Source organism: Trichomycterus rosablanca, chromosome 25 (assembly GCF_030014385.1).
Source record: "Trichomycterus rosablanca isolate fTriRos1 chromosome 25, fTriRos1.hap1, whole genome shotgun sequence".
NCBI lineage: Eukaryota > Metazoa > Chordata > Actinopteri > Siluriformes > Trichomycteridae > Trichomycterus > Trichomycterus rosablanca.
The window spans coordinates 7166182-7192967 of NC_086012.1; the positions used below are offsets into that span (position 1 = coordinate 7166182).

Below are 26786 nucleotides of genomic sequence, written 5' to 3' on the forward strand. Positions count from 1 at the left end.
GTACTCACTTTTGTTGCCGATGGTTTAGACATTAATGGTTGTATATTGAGTTATTTTGAGGGAAGATTAAATTTACACTGTTATATAAGCTGCACACAGACTACTTTTCATTGTGTGAAAGTGTCATTTTGTCAGTGTTGTCCCATGAAAAGATATACTTAAATATCTGCAGAAATGTGAGGGGTGTACTCACTTTTGTGATAATATATATATATATATATATATATATATATATATACACTGTGTATATATATATATATATATATATATATATATATATATATATATATACTGTATATATATATATATATACTGTATGTGTGTGTGTATATATATATATATATATATATATATATATATATATATATATATATATATATATATATATATATATATATATATATATATACACAGGTGTGTGACCCTGCTGTGGTATATGTAATATGTAATGTAATATGTAATGTCTGCGTTGAAGGTGGAGGGTGATCAGCTGATCCAGAACGCGCCAGAATGCTACCAGCTGCTGCACGAGGCCCGCCGCTACCATGTGCTTGGCAATGAGATGATGTCACCACGAACCAGGCCACGCAGGTACAGTACGACCACCTGACCAACAGGGTAAAAAAAAAAAATACCTTGGTACTGGGGTAGTTCAGTGGTTAATGTGCTGGACAAGTAATCATAAAGTTGCCGGTTTAAGTCCCACCATCACCAACTTGCCCCTGAGCTGTTGGGCCCTTGAGCAAGGCCTGTAACCCTGACTTGCTCTTATTGTATTCAGTCAATTGTCGCAATTAGAGTCAAGAGTCGCACTTTACCTAGTGGCCCTGTGTATCTGGGTACAGGGTTGTCTCATAGTTCCTGAATAAGTGTTTTTTTTTTTCAGTCTGCATTGGCATTTAACAGGCATCATAAGGGAGTAGAAGGCTTGGATGATGGTAAGGTAAGGGCCCAATCAAGACGGAGCTTTTCCATTCATGTTAATTAAGGATTTGTAATTGAGTCACTGCATTGATAAAGTAGGATTATTAAGATGAGTTGGGAATGAGAGGGAGAGCGGTGGAAAGGTGGTAAAGGTGGATGAGTGTAAATACTTGGAGTTAAGTGTCTAAAGTAATGGTGAGTGTGGTAGAAAGGTAAAGTATACAGTGACGACAGGCTGGAGTATGACAAGACAGTAGTGAGGTCTGCTATTGTTGTGTGGCTTGGAGGGCAGTTGTAGCCTAGCGGTTAAAGAACTGGACTAGTAAGCAGAAGGTTGCTGCTTCAAACCCCACCACTGCCAGGTTGCCACTGTTGGGCCCTTGAGCAAGGCCCTTAACCCTCAATTGCAAAGACTGTACAATGCAAGTCGCTTTGGATAAAAGCGTCTGCTAAATGCTGAACAGGTAAATGTAAAGACATGAGTGGGAGTCTTGTAGGGAGTGACGAGGATGGACACAGTTGAGCACGAGTTTATTAGAGGGACAGTGCAGGATGTTAGGGAGGAGAGATCGAGATGGTTTGGGCATGTGCAGAGGAGAGATGAGAGTTCTATCAGGAAAAGGGAGCAAAGCGGAGGTTTATGAATGCGGTAAGGGAGGACATTCAGGTGACTTGAGTACCTGAGGAGGATGTTTAGGACCGGGCAAGATGTAGACGAATGATCCGCAGTGGTGACCCTTTAATGGAGCAGCCGATAGAAGACGATGAAGATTGAGATGAGTTTTGTCTACAGCAGCAGCAGCAATGCATGTTGTGTTTTTTGCCATTTTTTCAGCAGCCCGCTCTACACCAAATAGTTGGTTCATCTTAGTGATGGTAGATAGTTTGATTTAACTACATTTTTGTTCAAATAGTTAAGACTTTATTTATATAGTTAAGACTTGATTTGAATGGTCACTGCCAATATTGAGCGATCATGGGGGGGTCTACGTGTGTTTTTTTTCTTCTTTCTATCAGCTACTATTCAAAACCACTCCAGGGGCGGCACGGTGGCTAAGTGGGTAGCACTGTCGCCTCACAGCAAGAAGGTCCTGGGTTCGATCCCCAGGTGGGCCGGTCCGTGTCCTTTCTGTGTGGAGTCTGCACGTTCTCCCAGTGTCTGCGTGGGTTTCCTCCGGGAGCTCCGGTTTCCTCCCACAGTCCAAAGACATGCAAGAGAGGTGAATTGGAGATACTAAATTGTCCATGACTGTTTGAAATGAGTAACTACCATTTCTGTCATGAATGTAACCAAAGTGTAAAACACGACATTAAAATCCTAATAAACAAACAAACAAAACCACCAGTGTTGCATTGGTAGTGTGATTGGGAGTAAGTAGTGTAGTGTGTCTAAACACTTTCACTAGTATCTGTATTGGCACAATTGTTTTACAGTCAATCCTAGCCAGATTGCTTGTCCCTACTGCTAGAAATCATCACGGTAACAGTGCTCCCACCACTATATTTCACAGTAGGGAAGGTGTTACTCGACTTACATGCAGACACGTTTGATTTACCAACATCTATCACCTAGAATTCAACCTCCCTTGTAGTATAAAGTTCTATTTTTAGTCTATCACAGAACCGAGTCTTATAAATGAGGTTTATTTCATTTTTAGCCTGTTGGCCAAGTGCTTTTAAAAAAAGTCCTGCAGTTGGTAAAGGAAGTCAACAGATAAAGAGTTAAAACTGTCAGTTTTAGCTTCCTCGTGATGGTGGGGGGAAGGGTTTAAGTTACAAGGGCAAGAGTACAGACGGCCGTTTCCAATTTGCATATTCATAGATCTTGGCATTCTTTGTTAAGGTTGAGTTATATTTCACAAAAGCGCCATGATTCATGGGTACTTACAAACGTTCTGAGCCTTTCTCATTATTCTGATAATGAAAGATAATTCTGCTGATGTGGTCGTTTGTACCTTAGAGCTTTTCTTCTGCTGTGGGTGCTTATGTCCGATGTAGGCACTGATATTAAAAAGTCAAAAGCTTTTGTACACTTATGGGTTTGATTCCCAGGTGGAGCGGTACTGGTCCTTTCTGTGTGGAGTTTGCATGTTCTCCCCAGGTCTGTGTGGGTTTCCTCCTTGAGCTCTGATTTCCTCCCACAGTCTGAAGACATGCAAGTGAGATGAATTGGAGATACTAAATTGTCCATGACCGTGTTTGACATTACAGACTTGAATGTAACCAAAGAGTGCAGAACATGACGTTAAAATCCTAATAAATAAAAAAATATACACTTATAGGGAACATGTTAAATTTACATTTACATTTGTGGCATTTATCAGACTCTTTTAATCCAAAGCGACTTACAGTTGACACTGAATACATTTTGCGCAATTGAGGGTTAAGGACCTTGCTCAGGGGCCCAACAGTGGCAACTTGGTCATAGTGGGGCTGGCAACCTTTTGATTGTGTATGGACAATATGGATCAACAATTGACTGAAAGCCTTTCAACACTAGAAACTGTTATAGCTGCAAATGGGGGCAACACCTTTCAGCCATAAACAACCGGCCATATGTTTTAGCCAGTCATGTCTGTGTTGGTGCTCAGTCGGCTGATAGCACCACTAGGATTCGAACATGGAGCGAATGTGGCCTAGAGCATTAGACTAATCATTGATTAATCATCGATCAATGATTGTTATGTAATAAAAAACAGCAAAAATGTTTTCCTAATAGGGGTATACCCAGAGATGCTTGTACCTCTTTCTACTGCTTTTTTCTATACCATGGGTGTGTTCGAAAACCTAGTGAGCTCTCTACATAGACAGCATTTTACATCATCCTACACGCGCTCCCGGGAAGAAGGCTGTTCGAAATCCTAGATGCCGTAATATGCTCACTAGTAAGGTATCTTAAAATTTCAACAGTATTTTGACTCAAGAACGAGTGAGCATCCGATGCTGCCTTAGCGGTGAAGGCAATCCCCATCATTCAGTGCGGCACAACTTTTCTCATAAAAAATATTTACGAGATTTACAAATATGCCGGACGGTGTGGAGAAACGAAGTAAAGGTGCACAAAACTTAACGTGGAAAACAGCTGAAAGATGCGAAAGCTGTTTTGTCACTTCTCATGTAAATGCGCCTTTACTGAACGGAATACGCTATTCCAAGATCAAGCATCTCCACGATTAAGAAGCATAAGGAAACAATAAAGAAGTAAAGGTAAAGTGCAGGTTTATTGTATTTTATATAGATTTTTTTTTGTTTGTTTGTGCATTTTCTCCCCTTGTTTCTCCCGACCTTTTAGCGCTTCCAGGTGCCGGATTGCGCCACGCTTCCTCTCCACAAATGCCGACCCCCGCTCTGATTTAAGGAGAACGAAGCTAACCCACGTCCCCTCCGACACGTGGGCTGCAGCCGTATGCATTTTGTCACCCACACTAGGCGAGTGCATATATGTGAATCAGCCTTGTGTACGGAGAGACACACCCTGATCATTGCACTCCTTCCCTGCCTCTGTGCAGGTGCCATCAATCAGCCAGCAGAGATTGTTGTGCATCAGTTACGAGGAGTCCCTATCCGACTTAATACCCCACCCCTATATGAACAACAGGCCAATCGTTGTTCATGTGGACGCTCAGCCCTTGTAACTCAACGTTCCCTTAACTCAAAATCTTTGAAACTCAACGCCCTTCGTCAAAAAATTTGTACCCTTTAAACTCAACGTTTCCTTTAAACTCGACGTGTTCAGTTTGTTTTAAAAAAATGTATTTATTTAATTTCAAATGAACAATGAACAGTCGCTTAGTTTAGCGCTCGGCTTGAGCGGTGCGGTGATACGTCATCAAAGTGTGCATATGAGACGAACCTACATTTGTGTGGAATATCCGTCAGATTCACTCTGAAAGCTCCACATGTATCTGTGTTTATCTGGATTTTTTTCCTGTTTTACTTTTAAAAGCTCGGGGTTCTGAGAAATTGTAAGAATCAGATTTGTTTATTATATTTGTGTTATTTTCAGTGTATAAGTGTCAAAAACAACCCCATTATTTTACATAAGCCAAAAATATATGCAGTTCCATAGAACCATGGAACGCATTAACAGGTTTCCCATACATCTTAATGGGAATAAATACCCTGAAACTCAACACCTTTAAAACTCGACACCACTCCCAGAACCAACTAACATCGAGTTTCAAGGTATCACTAGTAAAACTTGCAGAAGTTTATTAATTTAATTCCGTATTTTAGGCAGATTTGAGAAAGTCTGGGGGTGTCGTCGCACCCTGTCGGTGCTGTTATTGGGTAACTTTTTGCAGATGCTTATTTTTGTTACATGAACACGTTCGGCCAAGCAGCGAGTTCAAGCTTAAATAAGCACACGCACTTTGAATCACTAGGCAGATTAGGTCTGTGCACTTTTTTTGTTTGGGGGCGGGTATATGTACATGCGTTCAGGACTTGTTATGACTGCTCTGTGTGTGTGTGTGTGTGTGCGCGCGTGTGTGTATGGCCAGAGGGCTCTCTCTCTTGCTTTGTTTACTTTGGGATTTAACCTTCTGCCTAGTCTCTCGACCAGGCGTCTGTGTGCTGAGTGGTTCGCTGTGCTGTCAGCTGTAGATCTCGGTGTTTGTATCCCTGCGGTGTGTTAGTTTGTTGGTGGGTTCAGTCGTGCAGGCCTTATATATTAAATCCAGACCGTGCACGAACAGGTTTTATCTCGACGACTGCGTGTTCTATTCCTGTCGATCAGCCGTCATTATTAAACCCAAGCAGCGATTTAAGGAAGTGTTTTGCAAGCGTATGCTGGTTTCTGTTTGATCCAGTAATAATTAGAGAACTGAACTAGTTCCTCAAAGCCTACCGATTTCCAGCGGTGTTGTGAGTGTTGTTCTGTCATGTTTGCATTTCTGTAGCTTCTGAGTTGTTCTTAAGTCAGCTAACATTTGAATGTTGAGTAAAATGTAGATTAACTTTTACCATGTGAGTTAGGTGCTCAAGTGGTGCATCGGTCTATTACACTACCCCACCACCGTGTTTAAATCTCACACATACCAGGATAAAATTCACTGTCCTAACTAGGGATGTAACGATGCACCACAAGACGGTTAAAAATCGATTCAATTCATCGATGTGAAAAGATTCAAATCGGCTTACATGTATAATGAATCGATATTCATTTTAAACAGCAGAGGGCACTGGCGCTGTTCACCTCACCTGGTTGACGTCACTACAGGGTTGCCAGTTTTGGAATTGTCCAGCCAAATTTATTTACGTGAGGATACTTTTTTTAATTTGTATTATTCATTTATTTTTTTTATGTGGGATTTATTTCATTTCAGTTTTTTTTTTTTTACACAAAAAGGTAAATGTGCAGCATTGTTTTACATAGTTTGTACCTACCTCAGAAATAAAAGTGCATTCATTATTTAGATAAATGAAAGATAAGCACAAACACAGTATTTTATTTTATTTAATTTTTTTTAAGAGAAATAATAAAAGGAAACTTTGTCATAATTTGTCTTCAATTTAATTTTGTTCAAAAAATCTGTAAAAAATCATATTGTGAACACAGTATCGTGCATCGCATCACATCGTGGGTAGAGTGTATTGTTACAGTCCTAACTGGAGCTGTGAAAAGGACGCAACCAGTTTAGTGACGGTACTCGGTGTATTGTGTTGTTTTTCCCGATCACTGAAACGGCCTACAATGGGCATCTGGCTAAAAAATATGGTGCCAGGTCTGGTGTACAGATTATGATCCGCTATGGCGACCCCTAATATACTGCACAGTGATACCTTGAAACGTGACGTCAACTGCTTCTAAGACTGGTGTCAAGTTTAAAAGACGTTGAGTTTCAAGGTATTTTTTCTCATAAGGATGTATGGGAAACCTGTTAATGCGTTACATGGTCTCGTTGAACTGCATATATTTTGGGCTAATGTAAAATAATGGGGTTGTTTTGACACTTATACACTGAAAATAACACATAATACAATTAAATGAAATACAATTAAAAACACAGTAAAAATACAGTAAAACCTGCACTTTACCGTTGCTTCTTTATTGTTTCCTTATGCTTCTTAATCGTGGAGATGCTTGATCTTGGAATACCGTATTCCTTAGTGATTTCAATGATTCACATGAGAAGTGACAAAACCGCTTTTGTGCTGCTGTGCCGTTATTTCCTGTGGACTGTCGCAGTGCACAAAGCTTAACGTGACTTATTGTACTAAAACAACGAGCGAGCAATTTCATTAATGGAGAGAACTTATGAATAATAATAATTGAGAGGTTTGATGTTCTAGTGTCGTTCTTTTAATACATTAAGTCGCATACATTTTTTTTTAACAATAAGCGATTCAGAAAGCTGATTCTTACAGTTTCTCAGCACCCCGAGCTATAACACAAGTTTAAAAGTGAAACAGGAGAAAATTACAGCTAAACACAGATACATGTGGAGCTTTCAGAGTGAATTTGACGGTTATTCCACACAAATGCCGATTCGTCTCATAGTCGCGTTTTGATGACGTCTTACATGTATACAGGGGGAAAAAAGACTTTTTTTATTCTTTATTTACTCATGTATTTCTGTTCTCGTTGCAGATCAACAGGATTTTCAGAGGTGATCGTGGTGGTGGGAGGCTGTGAGAGAGCAGGGGGCTTTAACCTGCCCTACACAGAGTGTTACGACCCCGTCACAGGAGTGTGGAAATCTCTGGCTAAGCACCCCGAGTTCACAAAGTCAGAGTACGCTGTGTGCGCCCTGCGGAACGACATCCTCGTCTCGGGTAAGATCGGTTTCTTATACACACCACAATCAAAACGGTCAAGATCTAATCATTTTACTTATGTCTGCAATAAAATGCTATCTTACTTTCCAAAACTAGTTTGGGCGATCACATAAGTTCCCATGTTTTTATTTAATTTAATTTCATTGTTTTACCACTAGGGCGGCATGGTGACTCGGTGGGTATCACTGTCGCCTCACAGCAAGGAGGTCCTGGGTTTGATCCCCAGGCTGGGCAGTTCGGGTCCTTTCTGTGTGGAGTTTGCATGTTCCCCCCGTGTCTGAGTGGGTTTCCTCCCGGTGCTCTGGTTTCCTCCCACAGTCCAAAACCATGCAGTCAGGTTAATTGTAGACACTGAATTGCCCTATAGGTGAATGTGTGTGTGTGTGTCTGCCTTGCAATGGACTGGTGCCCCGTCCAGGGTGTTACTGTTTGCCTTGCGCCCACTGAAAAGCTGGGATAGGCTCCAGCACCCCCCCACGACCCTAATTGGATAAGCGGTTAAGAGAGTGAGTGAGTGACTGTTTTTCCACTACATTACCCTGGTCATGGTGGGTCCAGTTTCCCCAGAATAGCTGGCAGAATACAGTAACACACCCCGGAATCCATGTCTGTATGTACATCAATCAGGTGGCGCAGCAGGATATTCTGCTAGCACACCAGCACCGAGTTTCTGAACTTCTCAGTTCGAAACTCGGTGTTGCCACCGGTCAGCTGGGCACCATCTGGCGGGCATAATCGGCAGTGCCTGCAGCAGATACTAATTGGCCACCGTATCTGCAGGGTGGGGGCCGGACTATGTGTGGGTGGGCGGGTCTTCATACGCTGTGTAAGGACCCTGTTTGGCAGAAGAGACGCCTGTGCAGAATGCAGGGGCGAGAAGAGGAGCGCTGTACACGTGTCGGTAGAGGCGTGTACAGCGACGTTCTCTCCTCGGATGCAATCTGGTATCTCTCAGCAGCGGAGGACAAAAATTTAGTCTGGTCGATAGCTCAGCTAGTGGTTCGAGCTAAATCCCAGCAGTAGTGTGTTAGTGTAATAGATTCTGTTCTACTTTCTCCATTAAACAGAACAGAACATCTGGATCTTCATGCCCATATTTGGTAAATCAACTCATTATAACACAATCAGGTACATGTAGGAACTGTTTGTGGTTGGGAATATTTTTCATCTGTGTCCTAATGGCCAGGAGCCAGATTATGATTTCAGTGGAGTTTGGAGAGAATTAGGTTCATGTCTCTGCCAGCATTATTCCAAGTTTCCACTGAGGACGGAGCAGAATGACATCACGCCTGCCTTCTGGAGGTCATGAAACTTCAGAACAAGAGTGGTGTTGAGTTTTACATTTAGGACCTTCATGTTCAAGTTGATTAAGAATTGTGTTTATTTTAATCCTGGCACTAGCTGAGGTCCATTTGGAAGTAGTTAAGCGTACAGAGGTGAAGGTCCATGGCTGTCTTTGAGATGAAAGATCACATCTACTAATTTCACAATATTTTTAGCCCATGCTTCAAAATAATCTGACACACTTAGCTGACTATTAAAAGGTTTTGGAAACTGGTTTGTATGTAGGCTTAGCCTTTAAAGTGGACAAAGTCAAAACGTGTTTGGAAATCCTATTTAAAACAAATGGCATTAAATATACAGTGACCTCTATGTGACCTTTTCAGCTATAACAACAGTCGCTCTTCTAAGAAGGCTTCTCACTAGACATTATGTTTGTAGGAATTTGTGCCCATCATTCAGTATGGTTGGGCACTGATGTTGGTCAAGGAATCCTCAATTGATGTTCCAGTTCATTACAAAGTTGTTCAGTGGGGCAGAGGTCAGGGCTCTGTGCAGGCCACTGGCGTTTCTTGAAGACAAGCTTTTCTTCATGTCTTTATAGACTTTGCTTTGTCCACAGGAGCACAGTCATGCTGGAACAGAAAAGGGCCTTGCCTAAACTGTTGCTGCAAAGTTGGAAGCATAAAATTACCTTTAATTTATTGATTTATTACACCTGTTAGTAGATGTGGCTGAAACACAGGAATTCTGTAATCAGAAGCGGTGGCCCAATACCTTTTGGTCAAGCAGAACCCAAGGGTCTTTCTGATTTATTTTTTACTATTTGGCACTACTTAAAAGCAAGTGGTCCTAGACTTTTGATCCCCATTGTTCACGAAACAAATTTTTTTAGACCCCCCCCCCTTTGTCATTTCCTATTCTCGATTGTGAATCCATTACCACTTGCACAACGTCTGATCCGACCACTTTGCCAATTATCTAATCTTTGGCCGCTTCTGATCTCCTGCCAGAGTTGGGTTCCCACATAGAGCTGTAGCGCGTACGGAGAGCCATACTAAGTCACGTCAAGTCAAATTTATTTCTATAACGCTTTTTACAATGAACGTTGTCTCAAAGCAACTTCACAGAATCCAGGACCAACAGACCAAAACCCCTGTTGAGCAGGCCGAGGGTGACAGTGGCAAGGAGAAACTCCCTTAAAATTATGGGAAGAAACCTTGAGAGGAACCAGACTCAGCAGGGACCTCCATCCTTCTTGGTTGGCCTGGAGGATACTTTAAATAAATAGGATCATACTAACACAGAACTAAATTGTACTGATGGTTATAACTAGTAAAATAAATAAATAATTGGAGTTCTTCATTGTTCAGTCCATTCTGTGATAAAGTCCGTTGTAATTTCTTGACATTTTTGGTGCGAACACACCAGGTTCCCGTCACATTTCGATGTACAGCACTTTGGTCAACGTAAGTTGTTTTAAGAGTGCTTTATAAATCAAATTTACTTACTTACTTACTTACTTACATCTAGTAGGAGCAGCATTGTTGGCACAGTAGTCTCGACTTGCAGTGTTTAACCTCGAGAGAGTAAACCGGTTTCCATCAGAACCACCTCGGGGTAAAACAACAGAAGATGTAGTTACTATGTGAAATCGTTAAGAGTAAATAGTCAGTTTTACACAGAGTAGCTTTAGACTCTGGCACCCCTAATTATTACAGCATAACTAAAAAGGGAGAGAGCAGTTAACAAGGTCATGAACTCCCAAGCTCTGCACATTTGCCTATTCCAAACTTTTGACTGGTACTGTGTATATACTGTATATATATTTATATATACAGTGTATCACAAAAGTGAGTACACCCCTCACATTTCTGCAAATATTTTATTATATCTTTTCATGGGACGACACTATAGACATGAAACTTGGATATAATTTAGAGTAGTCAGTGTACAACTTGTATAGCAGTGTAGATTTACTGTCTTCTGAAAATAACTCAACACACAGCCATTAATGTCTAAATAGCTGGCAACATAAGTGAGTACACCCCACAGTGAACATGTCCAAATTGTGCCCAAAGTGTCAATATTTTGTGTGACCACCATTATTATCACTGCCTTAACCCTCCTGGGCATGGAATTCACCAGAGCTGCACAGGTTGCTACTGGAATCCTCTTCCACTCCTCCATGATGACATCACGGAGCTGGTGGATGTTAAACACCTTGAACTCCTCCACCTTCCACTTGAGGATGCGCCACAGGTGCTCAATTGGGTTTAGTCCATCACCTTTACCTTCAGCTTCCTCAGCAAGGCAGTTGTCATCTTGGAGGTTGTGTTTGGGGTCGTTATCCTGTTGGAAAACTGCCATGAGGCCCAGTTTTCGAAGGGAGGGGATCATGCTCTGTTTCAGAATGTCACAGTACATGTTGGAATTCATGTTTCCCTCAATGAACCGCAGCTCCCCAGGGCCAGCAACACTCATGCAGCCCAAGACCATGATGCTACCACCACCATGCTTGACTGTAGGCAAGATACAGTTGTCTTGGTACTTCTCACCAGGGCGCCGCCACACATGCTGGACACCATCTGAGCCAAACAAGTTTATCTTGGTCTCGTCAGACCACAGGGCATTCCAGTAATCCATGTTCTTGGACTGCTTGTCTTCAGCAAACTGTTTGCTGGCTTTCTTGTGCGTCAGCTTCCTTCTGGGATGACGACCATGCAGACCAAGTTGATGCAGTGTGCGGCGTATGGTCTGAGCACTGACAGGCTGACCTCCCACGTCTTCAACCTCTGCAGCAATGCTGGCAGCACTCATGTGTCTATTTTTTAAAGCCAACCTCTGGATATGACGCCAAACACGTGGACTCAACTTCTTTGGTCGACCCTGGCGAAGCCTGTTCCGAGTGGAACCTGTCCTGGAAAACTGCTGTATGACCTTGGCCACCATGCTGTAGCTCAGTTTCACGGTGTTAGCAATCTTCTTAAAGCCCAGGCCATCTTTGTGGAGAGCAACAATTCTATTTCTCACATCCTCAGAGAGTTCTTAGCCATGAGGTGCCATGTTGAATATCCAGTGGCCAGTATGAGAGAATTGTACCCAAAACACCAAATTTAACAGCCCTGCTCCCCATTTACACCTGGGATTTTGACACATGACACCAGGGAGGGACAACGACACATTTGGGCACAATTTGGACATGTTCACTGTGGGGTGTACTCACTTATGTTGCCAGCCATTTAGACATTAATGGCTGTGTGTTGAGTTATTTTCAGAAGACAGTAAATCTACACTGCTATACAAGCTGTACACTGACTACTCTAAATTATATCCAAGTTTCATGTCTATAGTGTTGTCCCATGAAAAGATATAATGAAATATTTGCAGAAATGTGAGGGGTGTACTCACTTTTGTGATACACTGTATATACATATTCATTCATATATATATATATATATATATATATATATATATATATATATATATATATATATATATATATATATATATATATATATTTATATATACAGTATATATAGGGTGGGCCATTTATATGGATACACCTAAATAAAATGGGAATGGTTGGTGATATTAACTTCCTGTTTGTGGCACATTAGTATATGGGAGGGGGAAAACTTTTCAAGATGGGTGGTGACCATGGCGGCCATTTTGAAGTCGGCCATTTTGGATCCAACTTTAGTTTTTTCAATGGGAAGAGGGTCATGTGACACATCAAACTTATTGAGAATTTCACAAGAAAAACAATGGTGTGCTTGGTTTTAACGTAACTTTATTCTTTCATGAGTTATTTACAAGCTTCTCTTTGCTTACAGCCATTGACATGTCGCAGAGGTTAACACGTGAGGAGCGGATAGAAATTGTGTTGATGACTGGTGAATGCAGTACCCGGGTCATTGCAGCAGATTTCAATGCAAGACACCCTACGAGACCACCCATCTCCCATGCTACAGTTAGCAAACTGCTTGCCAAGTTCCGTGAAACTGGTTCAGTGTTGGATTTGCCAAAATGTGGACGCATGAAAACTGTCACTAATGAAGAAACATCAGTGGCTGTCCTAGCTTCATTCAGCAAGAGCCCACAGCGTAGCACTCGCCGCATGTCACTGGAGAGTGGCATCAGTCGAAAATCCCTTCGGCGGATATTAGCTACTCACAAATGGCACCCTTACAAACTCCAGCTGCTGCAGCATCTCAACTAGGATGACCCAGATCGGCGCACTGAATTTGCAGAATGGGCAAAACAAAAATTGGAACAGGACCCTCAGTTTACACAGAACATTTTGTTCAGTGATGAGGCAAACTTTTATGTGAATGGTGAAGTTAACAAACAAAACCACCGCTATTGGTCTGACACTAACCCACATTGGATAGATCCCTCCAAGACTGTTGGAAAACAAAAATTGATGGTATATGGGGTGCAAAGATAGTGGGGCCATTCTTCATCAATGGAAACCTCAAGGCCACTGGATATTTGAAATTGCTACATGTGTTTCCCTCTTTATGCACTGAAGCTGGCACGTTCCCTGAGTTTTTCCAGCAAGATGGTGCACCACCACATTATGGGTGTCAGGTCCGAGCATTCCTAGATGAACAGTTTCCTGGAAAGTGGATTGGTCGTCGTGGGCCAGTTGAATGGCCCCCAAGGTCTCCCGATCTGACCCCCTTAGACTTTTATCTTTGGGGTCATCTGAAGGCAATTGTCTATGCTGTGAAGATACGAGATGTGCAGCACCTGAAACTACGGATACTGGAAGCCTGTGCTAGCATTTCTTCTGCGGTGTTGCTATCAGTGTGTGAAGAGTGGGAGAAGAGGGTTGCATTGACAATCCAACACAATGGGCAGCACTTTGAACACATATGGAATTATGTAGTGAACAAAAATTTTTTACACAAACCAGAATATGTTTTATATTTTACCAACTCTACCTCTGCACAGCACAACTGATGGTCTCAAACACATTAAAAAAGCAAGAAATTCCAGAAATTAACTCTAGACAAAGCACAAACATTAATTGAAAACCATTCCAGGTGGCTACCTAATGAAGCTGATTGAGAAAAAGCCAAAAAGTGTGCAAAGCTGTAATCAAAGCAAAAGATGGCTACTTTAAAGAATATAAAATATAAAACATATTCTGATTTGTTTAACACTTTTTTGTTTACTACGTAATTCCATATGTGTTCCTTCATAGTTTGAATGGCTTCATTATTAATCTACAATGTTGAAAATTTTAAAAAAAAATCAAGAAAAACCAAAAAATTTAAATTTAAAAAAGTCAAAAATTTTGACTGGTACTGTGAATATCTATATATATATATAAATATATACATACCTGTATATATATACGTATATATTTAATTTATTTATTTTTTTAAAGATCAATCAAAAGCCTGAGTAAATAAATGTTTTCAATCTAGACTTAAACATAGAGACTGTGTTCGAGTCCCAGACAGAGGCAGGGTGAGCTCTATGTGATAACCAGACCCCCTTAATACCTGCTCACTTGTTTAATAGGCATGTTAGAACCTCATTCTGATCAAAACAAGCTCTAGGATTTTGTGTTCACTTTACGCAGCTCTTGATGCCTCAAAGATGTCAATCACCACTAAATTTTAATTAACTGTGTGTTAATTGGGCCCAATGGTGCTCAGGTAGCGCAGCAGTAATTTACGCTAGCCCATTACCACAGGTATCCAGGATTTGAATCCCCAGCAGTGCTTTTTGTCAGTCGGGCAACTACGTACAGACATAATTTGCTATATTTTTGGAGGGGGGTGGATTGGTAACCTGTGTGGGTGTGTTACTGCATTGCGCTCAGTGATCCTGGGTGAACCAGACCGGAAAATGAATAAACATTGGGTCCTTGTTTTGATGCTTCCTTCCATAGTGTGATCAAGTTGAGATGCATGCAGGTTCCAAATAACATAAACAGATCAGTCTGTACGAGTTTTTTAGTAACTCTGATGAGATTGAGATATAGAAAAAAAAAGAACTATCTGGCCTGGTCTCTTTCGCCCCCTTTCCAAATTAAAATATTGGATAAGCATCTCGGGCACAGGAATGTAAACCAAGCCGAGGCTGCTTGTGTGCAAATGAAGCTTAAGGGACATCTTCTGGGGTCCGACAATGGCAGCTTATCGTGGTGAGGCTTGAACTAGTAAACTTCCGATCAATAATCCTGTACTTTAATCGCAGAGCTACCACTGCTGGGGTAATTATCACCAGTCTCATATCAGCCAACCGTTTATCTCTTGCTTCAAAGCAGCTCTTGAGTAACTTGATTGATTGTTTTCTCCGTCTGGGATGGATGTATGTATGTGTATCGAAGCTATGCTAACCAATCCCTACTGTGTATTGCTTCTGCCAGCTTGTTTAATTGCCAAAAAGTGGTTGGCAGTCTTCTTGTGCCTCCGATATCCTGGTCAGGATCAAGGTTTCCTCTAGGGTCAAGGTGTTCCCCAGAATCACTGGGTGCACCGCAGTAACACATCAAACAGGACACCAGTTTATCATGAGACCTCGTATATCTCCCCTCATCTTCAGACATAGCCAGTCATGTCTGTATGTAGATGCCCAACTGGTCAATAGCACTGCTGAGAATTTTTGAACCCTGGATCCCAGTGGTAGTGGGACCCTGTGACCTTTACTCTCTCACTGTAATAAATGGAATCAGCCTAGATGCTCGATTCATTTTTGGGGCATGGATGCAAGAACCTTTGTCACTGAGTAAGACGCCCACCTGTCGTACTCACGTTGACAGACGGAGGGGGGTTGGTGTAGCCTTAAATTGGCAGACGTGCAGTCTGTATTGAGCATTCCTATATTCACCTGAGCGAAAAGGCTTGAAAATTAGTCCTTTGTTGGTCCTTTGTCTGTCTGACATGCCTGGCTTCTCCCTCTGGTCTTTTGCTGCCGTTCTTTTGTTCTGGTTTTCAGGGGCCCAGCCAATATAGAGTAGTGGCATTCCTGTGTTGCTGCCTAGGGCGTCCTTCCTGTTTCCGAGATTTGTTTTCCACAGCTGCTGGTTTGCTAGGTTTCTTTGTAACTCACTGGTGGACTGAGTAGCTGAGGAGAGTTTTCTGGAGCACGGTGTTATTGCTCCCATGCATCTACGTACAGACATACACCGATCAGCCATAATATTAAAACCACCTCCATGTTTCTACACTCACTGTCCATTTTATCAGCTCCACTTACCTTTGTAGCACTTTGTAGCTCTACAATTACTGACTGTAGTCCATCTATTTCTCTGCATGCTTTGTTAGCCCTCTTTCATGCTGTTCTTCAATGGTTAGGATCCCCACAGGACCACTACAGAGCAGGTATTATTTAGATGGTGGATCATTCTCAGCACTGCAGTGACACTGACATGGTGGTGGTGTGTTGGTGTGTGTTGTGCTGGTGTGAGTGGATCAGACACAGCAGCGCTGCTGGGGTTTTTAAATACCGTGTCCACTCACTGTCCACTCTATTAGACACTCCTACCTAGTTGGTCCACCTTGTAGATGTAAAGTCAAAGACGATCGCTCATCTATTGTTGAAACTGCTGTTTGAGTTGGTCATCTTCAAGACCTTCATCGGTGGTCACAGGACGCTGCCTATGGGGCGCTGTTGTCTACATATTTTTAGGTTGCTGGACTATTATTAGTTCAGCAGTGACAGTGAGGTGTTTAAAAACTCCAGCAGCACTGCTGTGTCTGATCCACTCATACCAGCACAACATACACTAACACACCACCACCATGTCAGTGAGAATCATCCACCACCCAAATAATACCTACTCTGTAGTGGTCCTGTGGTGGTCCTGACCATTGAAGAACAGAGTGAAAGCAGGCTGATAAAGTATGTAGAGAAACAGATGGACTACAGTCAGTAATTGTAGAACTACAAAGTGCTTTTATATAGTAAGTGGAGCTGATAAAATGGACAGTGAGTGTAGAAACAAGGAGGATTGGATTCACTCTTTAAAATATCAGCTGCGTAGGTACATCTGGCACATCTGTCATGAGACGCTCGCCACCTCGTGACGCACCAGGACTGCTCAACTGGTTTGCGCTTTAATAAGAACGTTCAAAATGTCAGTCAAAATGCATATGCATGCACTTAATTCTCCATGCTTTCTCTTTTGTCTTGTGCATCAAAGCTTTAAACCTCCCGGATTAGTAGGCGCTGTGTCATAGAAAGGACTTAAACAATATAGTTTGAATTTCGGACTTCAGTTTTGTTTGTGCCACAGGGCACATCGTTCAGCGCGAGTTCCTCATTGTGATTGATGTAATTGAAGTCATGTTATGAATTGGCACCTGGTGTTTCTCGGTGAAACTGGACTTGCCATGACCCTCACCAGGATAAACCAGTTGATAAAAATTAATTGCAATAAAAATAGTGCTAAATCCCCAGTCCTCTCTGAAATCTTGGCATGCCTCTGTTTTATAGAGTTGTAAACACATATGCACACTTGTTCACTAGATCTCACTTTCACTGCCTGAAATAATTAGGTCTAGCCTCCAGGGGTGATTCATTATCCCGGCTTGGATGTCAAAAGACTGTTCGACTGGTTTGTGTTTCAATAGAAAACACAACAGAATAGAAACACTAACGTAACATTTGCGTAGTAGCGACCAGTAGAGGGTAAAGGGCCTTGCTCAGTGTTAAATAATGTTGGTACGGTGTGTAAAACACTACTAAAAATACCCAATCGACTTCCGTCCATCGGGCACGACCAACCGTGCCTGTTTGGACACCTGGCCAGGTTGATATCACTACCTGGGATTTGAAATTGAGAGCTCAGGATCAGTGCTGCCCTGGGACATTAGATCACTGCGCTAACCGAGCGTCCACGAACACCTGGCACAAGGAAGGAACACGCCAGACTTGGCGCCCGATAACACCACTGCGATTTCAAACTTGCGGGCCCAACATCGGCAGCTTGGCAGTGGTCGGGCCTGAACCAGCAATCTTCCGATAACTGGTCCATTACCTTCACCACTGATCTAGATAGTGGCAGCGGTGTCTAGCCTGATGGGAGTGGTCTCATCCAGGAAGAATACCCCCTTCTGCGTGACCTGACCATTTTCTAAATAGTTTTTGTATCATCACTGCTATATCCTGGTCAGGGTCAAGGTGGTTTTGTTTTCCCCAGGAATCACCAGTAACACCTTAAACAGGACACCAATCTATCACAGGGCCTTGGATATCCCCCCCATCCTCAGACATAGCCATTTATGTCTGTATGTAGATGCCAAACTGGTCGACAGCACTGCTGGGACTTTTCGAACTCTGGATTCCAGTGGTAGTGGGACCCCTGTGACCTTTATTGTGGACTAATGGGAGGTTTTGGACTGGCGCTCCCCAGCTCATGGTGGCACCGTACAAAACCTGAAAAAAGGGGGTAGGAAATTTTGCCTTGATGCAATAACTCATAGTTTGGATTCATTCTTGAATTTGATTCAGTCATGTCTGTATGTAGATGCCCAACTGGCCCATAGCACTGCTGGGAATTTTTGAACCCTGGATCCCAGTGGTAGCGGGTTAGTGTAATTTACAGCTGTGCCATAGTCATCAGATGTCAACCCAGGTTGTAGACTAATGGCAAATTTTTGACCAATGTTAAACAGCGCTCTCTAGTTAAGATCTGGAGACTTGCAGAACTGATGCCGAGGCAGATTGCAAGCTCATGGTGGCACCTTGCAATTAGATGCTCAGATCTCAACCCAGTTGTAGACTAATGGCAAATTTTGACCAATGGTAGAGATGTTGCATTCAATAAAAATATGAGAGTGATCAGAAGGTTGCTGGTTTAAGTCCCACCACTGCAAAGTTGCCACTGTTGGGCTGCTGAGCGAGACCCTAACCCTGACCCTCAATTACTTTGCTTTGAATAAAAGCGTCTGCTAAACGCCGTTTATGTTCATGTATCTCTCTAGCTGTCACTACAAGAGTTCAACATAACATAAACTGGTCAGACCTTTCAGATTTCACCATAAACATTGACAAAAGAATCTATGCCAGACATGATAATTGGCAGGTAGGTGAAGCCTGTACTTCCTGTCTATATGGTAGCTTTGTTTTTTAGGCCGTCAGTAGGAGAGGGTTTTGTGAGGTGCCGTCACACTAATGCAAGCTGTCTGAAGGCTTTTGTGTTCATCTGGCTGCCCTGGAACAAAGCCCTGCCCAGTCTTTACTGTCCGGTTTCAGGAATTAGCAGTGACAGGTGTTCATCATTTGAAAGCCATGGCCTGATTATTTGTTCAGGTCTTCTCAAATTACAGATAAACATCTGACTCTGGGCGTCCAACTACACAAAAAGAAGCTAGGGCATCTGTACGGTGGGGGGAGAACAAGCATTCCACAAATTTCTGTTTCTTTTTTTTAAGATCTCAGTATGTAAAACATGTAAAATTACCCAGTCTGCCTCTCTGTCAGACACAACCCACTGTGCCTGTTTGGTCACCTGGCTGGGTTGATATCACTACCTAGGATTTGAACTTGAGAGTTCAAGATCACAGCTGTACTGGACCAGCACATTAGACCACCGTGTCACTCAAGTGCCCATGAACACTGGAACACCCTGACCAGGGCGTTGCATAGCTCCCCCCAAGCATAGCCGACCTGTGCCTGTTCGGACACTGGTCAGTAGCACCACTGAGATTCAATCTGGTATCCCTGTGCCTGTTTGGACACCTGGCCAGGTCGATATCACTGCCTGAACTTGAGAGCTCAAGATCTGAGCTGTACTGGACTAGCACATTAGACCACTATGCCACCCGAGTACGCTACACCACAGAAAAGTCTGTTACATGTAATTATGATGCATTATGATTGCCGCGATCGCCTCATTGCGTATTGCGCTTTATACAACAGTTAGTTCCGACCTTACAATCTGATTGGTTCTAACCGAAGCGTTCTAACCGTGCTGATATTTGTGATAACAGCACAGACTTTTCACACCACGACTGTATTACTCCGCTGACGCATTGCCAGTAACGACAAGCTTCATGCACATAAACGCGCGCGCAGGCGACACAGACTTTTTCCCCGTTCGCGTTTTAAATCCGTTATCTGATATACAATCTAGCGCACTGTGTAGGGAACATGAATCGATTGTCTAATATACTGTCTAGTGCACTATGTAGTGAACATGAACGCGTTATCTGATATACAATCTAGTGTACTGTGTAGGGAACATAACCAATTGATTGTCTAATTCACTATCTAGTGCATTATGTAGTGAACATAAATCCGTGATCTGATACACAATCAATTGGTTATGTTCCGTACACAGTACACTAGATTGTATATCAGATAACGCGTTCATGTTCACTACATAGTGCACTAGACAATATATTAGACAATTGATTTATGTTCCCTACATAGTGCACTTGATTGTGTATCAGATCACGGATTTATGTTCCCTACATAATGCACTAGATAGTGAATTAGACAATCAAGTGCACTATGTAGGGAACATAAATCAATTGTCTAATATACTGTCTAGTGCACTATGTAGTGAACATGAACGCGTTATCTGATATACAATCTAGTGTACTGTGTAGGGAACATAACCAATTGATTGTCTAATTCACTATCTAGTGCATTATGTAGGGAACATAAATCCGTGATCTGATACACAATCAAGTGCACTATGTAGGGAACATAAATCAATTGTCTAATATACTGTCTAGTGCACTATGTAGTGAACATGAACGCGTTATCTGATATACAATCTAGTGCACTGTGTAGGGAACATAACCAATTGTCTAATTCACTATCTAGTGCACTATGTAGGGAACATAAATCCGTGATCTGATACTCAATCAAGTGCACTACGTTGGGAACATTAATGTGTTTGTAACGCGAACAGTTAGCTTAATAGCCCAGTTAGCAGCTCCTAAAAGTGCTGTTATCACCCATATCCTTTGGTGTGTGCGAGAGGTTTTTTACTTCTTTTTTTTTCCTTCGGAGGTTCTTGCCTTTTCCTTCTTGTTCTTCTTACCTCCCTGAAATGAGTTTTTGCAACTTGGGATGTCTGCTTCGTAGTGTTAAACTATATGCATTTTTTAGCCTACTGTGTTAAGACAGGGTAGGGAATTTTTACAGTTGCGTAGCAGCAACTCATTCGTTGTGGAACTACTTTTTGGTGTAAGGTATTGTCAATATTAAAGCATATTTAATATGAAATTCAGAGCTTCTTTGATTTATTTTTGTTTCTTTATTTTGTAAAAACTGTTGTCGCCTTCGGCTTGTGCCTGCAACCAAATCACAGCCGTGATGTTATTGGCGATAACACACGACCTCTCGTGTTCTATTGCTTAATCGTCTTCCATATGCTACGCAAACCGTGACACTATTTTTACGACCGTGAATTAGGTAGGGTCTTACATATATTACAAGTACAAAGTCGGACAAAGACGTGTGTAAATGTGCAGTGGATACGTGCAGTGGAAGTGTAGTAAATAAAACAAAAGTGCCGGTTCCTCCTGTACAACATCAGGAAGATTCGGCCATTTCTCGCCAGGGAAGCTACCCAGATTCTGGTCCAATCACTTGTAATCTCACAGCTGGACTACTGCAACTCCCTCCTGGCAGGAGCTCCCATGTCCACTATTAAACCCTTGCAGCTCATTCAAAATGCAGCTGCCCGTCTGGTTTTTAACCAGCCCAAACACTGCCACATCACCCCACTGCTGCGTTCTCTTCACTGGCTTCCTGTAGCTGCACGCATTCAGTTTAAAACACTGATGCTCGCGTACAAAGCCAAAAATGGACCAGCCCCAAGCTACCTTCGCGATCTAATCAAACCCCGCTCTGTACAACGCAACCTCCGAGCCACTAGTCTCGCTCGACTTGAGCCTCCACCCAGGACTAAAGGAAGACAAGCATCAAGGCTCTTCTCTGTTCTAGTACCCAAGTGGTGGAACGAACTTCCTCTGTCTGTCCGAACATCTGAGTCTCTTGCTATCTTTAAAAAATGATTAAAAACCCACCTTTTTACTAAACACTTCAGCTGACTTGTACTTATTTACTAACATTTTCCATTTCCAAAAAACAAACAAAAAAAAAAAAACACTTTGGTTCTAACAGGTTTCAGCAGATTTGTGTTCTTCGACTGTTGTTTACTTAAACTTGAGAAATGAAATGTTTACTGTGGAAGCACTTCTGTAAGTCGCTCTGGATAAGAGCGTCTGCTAAATGCAGAAAATGTAAATGTAAAAAGTGGTTAGATTCTTGTTTTTACCCCTCTAGCGATATTTAAGCGGATAAACGTTTTTTTTTTTTTTTTTAACATTTTCTTTGTCCTCTGTTCTTTATACATGGTTTTTGTTTGTTGTCATCTTGTTAAACCTCTTTAGCTGTGTTTTACATGCATTGTGTAATTTATTGAGTCATTCTTTGTGAGATAGTGGAAAAAGCAGAAATTGAGTTTACTCTGTTGTAACAAAGATCTTATTTGTGTGTGTCTCTGTGTGTGTGTGTGTGTGTGTGTGTGTGTGCATGTGGCATTTATAAAAGAAAGCAATAAGACTGTACAATGATGACAAAAACAATGCATATTCAGTGAATATTGCTACATAGTAATAGTGGATAGTGGCATGTGTTGCAATATATTTAAATGCTTAATCATTCCAGTGCCATGATTAAATAGACCGGGTAGCACAGTCGCCTCACAGCAAGAAGGTCCTGGGTTCGATTTCCAGGTGGAGCGATCCATGTCCTTTCTGTGTGGAGTTTGCATGATCTCCCCGTGTTTCCTCCAGGTGCTCCGGTTACAAAATTGCCCTCAATGTGTGTGTGTGTGTGTGTGTGTGTGTGTGTGTTTGCCCTGTGATGGACTGGCGACCTGTCCTGTGTGTTTACTGCCTTTCGCCAATTGGATTATACCCGCCACGATCATGAATAGGATAAAGCGGTGGTGAAACAGACAATGAATGAATATAAATCAAAAGCGCGCTTGGATGGTGCATCGGTCTATTAGACTAGCCCACCACATGTTAGATCCAGGTTCGGATTTTAGCGGTGCTACTGGCTGGTCAGTGATTGGCAGATGCAGGTGATTGGCTATGTTTTGCGCCTGATGGTTACATCAGAACCACCAAAGCGCTGCTGGAGTTTTTAAATACCGTGTCCACTCACTGTCCACTCTATTAGACACTCCTACCTAGTTGGTCCACCTTGTAGATGTAAAGTCAGAGACGATCACTCATCTATTGCTGCTGTTTGAGTTGGTCATCTTCTAGACCTTCATTAGTGGTCACAGGATGCTGCTGGCTGGATATTTTTTTGGTTGGTGGACTATTCTCAGTCCAGCAGGGACAGTGAGGACAGTCAGCGCTGCTGTGTCTTATCCACTCATACCAGCACAACACACACTAACACACCACCACCATGTCAGTGTCACTGCAGTGCTGAGAATGATCCACCACCTAAATAATACCTGCTCTGTCATGGTCCTGTGGGGGTCCTGACCATTAAAGAACAGCACGAAAGGGGGATAACAAAGCATGTAAGAAACAGATGGACTACAGTCAGTAATTGTAGAACTATAAAGTGCTTTTATATGGTAAGCAGGGTAGTATACGACGCTGTCCTGCTCAGGTATGTGAGAGGAAAAGAAAAGGGCTGAAGTGGAAGTAGATGCAGTGGAAACAGTGGAGTAGTGTCCAGGCTTGTTTTAATCATCAGGGTTGGAGAATCATCACCTTGGCATAACTAAAAAAAAAACATGCTCAGTCTAGCACAGCTGATGAGCTGAATGACGATCAGAATACAGAATTCTTTTTCTTCCACCAGAAGAGAATGCACCTTAGTTGTGTGGCCATTATGGACTAGGGCTATGGACTATGTTGTTAGCATGCACAGCGATTTAGTCAATTGTGGTTCGCGTTAAAATCCTAACCAGATTAATGACCGATCTGAATGGTGTTTATAATGTAACGTCTCACTCACATGCAGTTTACGCACCGGAACAAAGCCACGCTAACCGTCAATTAGCAGCCCTGTCATTGACTGAGTCACAAGCACTAAAAGCTTTTTTTGTTGTCCTGTCACAGGCGGCCGCATCAACAGCAGCTACGTTTGGATGTACAACTCTCAGCTGAACCTGTGGATCAAAGTGGCCTCGCTCAACAAGGGACGCTGGAGGCACAAGATGTCCGTCCTGCTTGGAAAGGTAGGAGAGGCAGAAGGGAATTCTGTTCGGATCATATTTTTGGCCTGAACAAACTACAAGTCGGTCACAAAACCGCATCGTTGTGGTTATAGCAAGCATTTTTTGTGATGCTTGTTGTCCAAACCCATAAACGAAGTGAATAACACTGATCATCTCTTCATCACGGCACCTGTTAGTAGGTGGGATATATTAGGCAGCAAGTGAACATTTTATCCTCAAAGCTGATGTGTTAGAAGCAGGAAAAATGAGCGAGCATAAGGATTTGAGCAAGTTTGACAAGGGCCAAATTGTGATGGCTAGACGACTGGGTCAGAGCATCTGCAAAACCACAGCTCTTGTGGGGAGTTTCCAGTCTGCAGTGGTCAGTATCTTTCAAAAGTGGTCCAAAGAAGGAACAGTGGTAAACCGGTGACAGGGTCATGGGTGGCCAAGGCTCATTGATGCACTTGGGGAGCGAAGGCTGGCCCCAACAAACGAGCTACTGTAGCTCAAATTGCTGAAAATGGCTGCAATTGTTTCTACACTCACTGTCCATTTTATCAGCTCCACTTACCATATAGAAGCACTGCAATTACTGACTGTAGTCCATCTGTTTCTCTACATACCTTTTTAGCCTGCTTTCACCCTGTTCTTCTATAGTCAGGACCCCTACATCAATTATTTAGGTAGTGGATCATTCTCAGCACTGCAGTGACACTGACATGGTGGTGTTGTGTTAGTGTGTGTTGTGCTGGTATGAGTGGATCAGACACAGCAGCTCTGCTGGAGTTTTTAAATACCGTGTCCACTCACTGTCCGCTCTATTAGACACTCCTACCTAGTTGGTCCACTTTGTAGATGTAAAGTCAGATACGATCGCTCATCTATTGCTGCTGTTTGAGTTGGTCATCTTCTAGACCTTCATCAGTGGTCACAGGATGCTGCCCACGGGGCGCTGTTGGCTGGATATATTTTTGGTTGGTGGACTATTCTCAGTCCAGCAGGGACAGTGAGGTGTTTAAAAACTCCATCGGCATTGCTGTGTCTTATTCACTCATACCAGCACAACACACACTAACACACCACCACAATGTCCTCTGTAGTGGTCCTGTGGGGGTCCTGACCATTGAAGAACAGAGTAAAAGGAGGTTAAAAAAAAGTTTGTAGAGAAACAGATGGACTACAGTCAGTAATTGTAGAACTACAAAGTGCTTCTATGTGGTAAGTGGAGCTGATAAAATGGACAGTGAGTGTAATGTTATGGCTGATCAGTGTATCTTCAAATAAAATGGCTTTAAGAGCGATTATAGAGCCAATTCTGCTCTGTATGACAGACGGTCTTGTTTACAGCTGTCTCGCTGAGCACACACACACACACACACTCGTACAAACACTTTACTCGCTGGCATGAAGAAACATTTATCATGCAGTCACCAGGGGCTCAGTTCCTGGAATGCGACTGTTTGGCTTTTCCACGTAACTCGATTCTCTTTGAGGACAGATTACGAGAGTCTTACATGCTCATTTTGTTTAAGATCTACGCACAGATTTGAATAATTTTCATTCGGGGGAATTTGATGGCCATTTCCAGTGGATTCTAAAAGTACTTTTTGGATCGTTATCTTGCTTTGGAAGCCAACTGTGGAACATCCACTTCCAGAAGTTTCTAATATTTACTGCCTGTGCAATAGTTCCAGTGCCACTGGCTGCCACACAAATCCAAGGCGTAATACAAATTTATTTATTTACTTATTACTGTGGGAGGAAACCGGACCGCTACACCTGGGAATCGAACCCAGGACTTTCTTGCTGTGAGGCGACAGTGCTACCCACCATGCCGCCCTCAAAGTATAATACACTATATGGACAAAAATATTGGCACACCCAATATTAATGTGTTTACGTTTACATTTACATTTTTCGGCGTTCAGCAGACGCTTTTATCCAAAGCGACTTGCAGTTACAGTATACAGTCTACAGTCTGAGCAATTGAGGGTTAAGGGCCTTGCTCAGGGGCCCAACAGCAGCAACCTGGCAGTGGTGGGGCTTGAACCAGCCACCTTCTGGTTACTAGTCCAGTACCTTAACCACTAGGCTACAGCATGTCCCCCATGTTTCAGCCACAACAATTGCTAACGGTGTAATGGATCAGTGATATAAAGATGTAGATGACACACTATCTCAAGACTGTTTGTTCAGCAAACCTCTGGTCAGGTGTCCGAATACTTTTAGTCATAGTGTAAATCTGCCCTATGCTTAACAGTTGGCTGTTCTTTTATTAAATACTGTGTTTTTCTCTCAACACACCATTAGCGAAGAGTTCATGTGGCCGAATAGTTTCATCGTCACTAGCGTTGGGCAACATCACATGCTTTCAAATGCCTCACTGGGGCTTGAACCAGCGACCTTCTGGTTACTAGTCCAGTACCTTAACCACTAGGCTACAGCATGTCCCCCGTGTTTCAGCCACAACAATTGCTAACGGTGTAATGGATCAGTGATATAAAGGAAATTTTTATGCTTCCAACTTATATGCAGCAACATTTTAGGGATGACCCTTTCCTGTTTCAGTTTGACTTTGCCCCTGTGCATGAAACAAGGTCTATAAAGAGATGAAGGAAAGGCTTAGTTT

General features: G+C 42.5%; 1 protein-coding gene across 1 annotated transcript in view; it reads left to right on the top strand.

Moving 5' to 3' along the window:
- klhl24a (kelch-like family member 24a) overlaps window positions 1-26786 on the top strand; it is a 66257-nt gene that overhangs the window by 8689 nt on the left and 30782 nt on the right. The window contains exons 3-5 of the mRNA XM_062987344.1: window positions 476-591; window positions 7517-7701; window positions 24057-24175. Coding sequence (XP_062843414.1) covers window positions 476-591; window positions 7517-7701; window positions 24057-24175 — 420 coding nt within the window. The remainder of the gene's footprint in view (window positions 1-475; window positions 592-7516; window positions 7702-24056; window positions 24176-26786) is intronic.